Raw genomic sequence first — 3,316 nt, forward strand, 5'->3', positions numbered from 1 at the left:
AGATACCCGTGAGGTGGGTTTGTTGCTTAGTTCCATTATAGTTTTTTGTCTTGTTGCGTTGTTGCACAGACTTGGTGGACTTTGTTTATTGATTGTTGATTGTTTTGGCTATATGTTTGTGTTGTTTCTTTTATCGATCATAACACAATGAGCCATGTACACAACTCGCAAACCAGCTTAATTATAGTGCAATTAAACTCATCTTGATCTTTACGGAATTTATCCTCCTTAATCGTACTACTACCTCCGTCCGAAAATACTTGTTAGAGAAATGAATAAGAATTGATGAATCTAGAACTAAAATATATTTAGATACATCCACTTTCCAGACAAGTAAATGTAACTAGTATTAGCAGTTTGATGCAGCAAAAAGGTTATGTATAACTGTAATACATAATATGTTAGTACCATCATTAAATAAATACATATGTTTTCATATTATGGGGGTGACTGACTGGATGTGGATAAATGAGCGGCATGGCAGTGGCATGGAAATGACTAGGGACCAATCGACTGAATTTGTTTCTGGTGTCAGTCGATTTAATTTTTTCCCTTCTTCTTTTACCTCTGAAAATATTGTTCCTCCTCCCGATCTCGATCCGAACCGTCCACAACCGTCGACCGGACAGCCCTGCCTCCTCCGCCCGCGGCCGGCGACGCTCCAGCGACCGCCTTGCCGCACCGTCGTCCCCTCAACCTCCCCCGGTCATCTTTTTTCTCCAGCTGAGCCCCACCACCGGCACCACTCTGAACCCTAAATAAAATAGATAATGGGGTGACGACGGCGAGCCCCTTCCTCCTCCTTCCTTCCTTGATTGAAAATCAACTGACCCGTATTCGAAATTCAGCTTGAGTGACATGTACTAGCTAAACTGCAGTGACACACACAATAAAATATACGTATTTTGCCGCATGCACAGGGATAATGTGGGTACAAGTACAATTAATGCAAGGAAAACAAAACACACTCGATGGATCGGTTCTGGTCACAGACGCATGCACAGGGATAGGATCACAAGGAGGAGAAGGAGGAGCAACGCTGGTGGAGGTAGACGGCGCAGTCGTCCTTGGGCACGATGGTGGGCATGTAGACCGGCTCGTCGCAGCCGTGGGTGGTGTGGCGCTTGAAGTCGACGACGGAGACGAAGAGCGCGAGGAAGAGGGCGAGGTGGTTGAGGGCGTAGCGCTGGCCTATGCACTGGTGCGCGCCGGCGCCGAAGGCCAGGAAGTTGCGCTTGAAGGCCTCGTCCTCCCGCCGCGCCTCCGAGAAGAAGCGGTCCGGGTCGAACGCCTCCGCCTCCGTGAACCCCTGGAACGACGACTCGTACACCGACGGGAACACGATGGCGCCCTTGGGCACCGTGTACCACTCCGTCAGCTGGAACGCCTCCGCGGCGATGTGCGGCACCAGCGTCGCCGGTGGCCGGTACCGGACCACCTCGCGCGCCACCGCGTGGGTGTACCTGAGCTGCACGAACTTGTCCGGCGTGATGGGCTCCCCGGACTCGGGCGACCACACCGCGGACACCTCGGCGCGCATGCGGGCCACCACGTCAGGGTGGGACCCCAGGGCGGCCACGGCCCAGCAGAGCGAGGAGGTGGACGCGTCCTGGGCCGCGAAGAGGAAGTCGAACAGGTAGCCCCCAAGATCCTCGTCCGCGGTGTGCTTGGGAAGCGACCGCCCCGCCGCCGCAGCCTCGTCCGTCTCCTTCACCAGGCCCTGCATCCAGTAGTCGACGAGGCACTCCGGCTCGCCGCCGGCGCGCATCCGCGCCTTGCTCTGGCCGACGCACTCCGCGAGCGTGCGCACCAGCCGCCCCACGGCCAGCCTCGCGCGCCGGAACGCCAAGCCCGGCAGGTCAACGGGCAACGCCATGACGCCCACGTTGAAGACGGCGTAGTCCTCGCCGAACCTCGCCCTCGCCTCCTCGCTGCGGTAGGGCCCCACGAAGACCGTCTGCGAGGTCTCGAGGTTCATGTCGCGGCAGGGAACCCGTATGGGCACCGGGGTCGTAGGAGACGTCTCATCGAGCAGCCTGCGGATGTGGGCGAGGACGATCCGCTGCTGGATGGCGGCGTAGGTGGAGAGTGCGCGCGGCGTGAAGGTGGGCGCCATCCGGCGGCGCAGGTCCTTGTGCTCGTCGCCGAAGAGGTAGATGAAGTTGTGCTCGCCGAAGAGCTTCTTGCCGAAGGGGTGGCCGACGAAGTGGAACGCGTCGGGGCGGACGTTGGCGAAGACGCGGTGGGAGAGCTCCGAGTCGCGGACGAAGACGATGAAGCGGCCGACCAGGAAGTCGGCGGCCAGCCCGGCGCCGGAGTCCCTCGCCCGCGCCGCCTGCACCTCCCAGAAGCCGGTGGGGTCGCGGATCATGGGCACGATGCTGCCGAGGAAGGGCACCACCAAGGAGGGGCCTGGGAGGACCCCCTTCTTGCGGTGGTAGGACAGCTGCTCCAGGAGGAAGAAGAAGGCCGCCGCCGCCGCCACCAACGGCGCCACCGCCCGCATGTAGCCCAAGAAACCCACACCCACACCCACCGGCAGATCCATCATCGTCGTTCGATCGCGCTCCCTCCCTCCCTCCCTCCCTCCTTCCTTCCTTGAAGCAAGCAATGCAAGCTAGCTAGGCAACGTACGTACGTACTCCTATTATATTATTGATGTGATTTGTGATTGGCAGCTGAGAGTGTGTATTTATTTATATTTATAACCCAAAGGAGCTGATGATACGGGGAGGACACAAGCTGGCTAGGTTGGGTCTTGCGTGAGACCTAGTCTCATAGAATTCTTTTTTTATTTATAAAGGGCCAACTTGACCTTCATCGGAGAACATCTGTTCATTCTGCCTTGTGATAATTCCAAAATCGGGACTGCTATGTCTGACTCATACATAAGCCACGTCTTACTTCATGCTATATTAGTGAAATCTTATATGAAGATTCATGCAAAATTTTCTTTTAATTTTTTCTTTCTTACAAGTTGCAGCACTTGACTTAGACTTGGTTAAAGTCTCACTCGGTTGAGACCTAGCCATGCCTACTTTGAAAATATATATGCATATACATATGGAAAAAGAGAGCTCTCTTCTCAATTTCATTACTAGAGATCTTTGACACTCTCTCTGTCCCGAATTACGTGTGAAATGTATAAAAATGAATCAGTCGACATAAATCCATTCCTACGACAAGTAATTCTGCACAGAAGGAGTACTTACTTAATTGGTTCAAGTACCTGACCCTTTTGACCACATACGAGATACAAGGCTCTCTTTTGTTCATGTAAATATAATTTTGAAAACACTAACGCCCACACATCCGG

The 3,316-nt window shown here is 54.3% G+C and overlaps 1 protein-coding gene across 1 annotated transcript; it reads right to left on the reverse strand.

Annotated features, from left to right (window-relative positions):
* Positions 1–878: 878 nt before the first annotated feature.
* LOC147974201 (cytochrome P450 710A1-like) lies at positions 879–2,585 on the reverse strand. The gene has a single exon (XM_087522390.1). It carries the CDS (start codon positions 2,549–2,551, stop codon positions 1,013–1,015), a length of 1,539 nt encoding a protein of 512 aa, XP_087378516.1. The 5' UTR covers positions 2,552–2,585; the 3' UTR covers positions 879–1,012.
* Positions 2,586–3,316: the final 731 nt, after the last annotated feature.

Source organism: Triticum urartu, chromosome 5A (assembly GCF_056163025.1).
Source record: "Triticum urartu cultivar PI428250 chromosome 5A, HENAU_Tu73, whole genome shotgun sequence".
NCBI lineage: Eukaryota > Viridiplantae > Streptophyta > Magnoliopsida > Poales > Poaceae > Triticum > Triticum urartu.

Bases quoted from the DNA above. Each gene is read 5' to 3' on its own strand.
- LOC147974201 (XM_087522390.1), bottom strand. From the start codon at position 2,551: ATGATGGATCTGCCGGTGGGTGTGGGTGTGGGTTTCTTGGGCTACATG.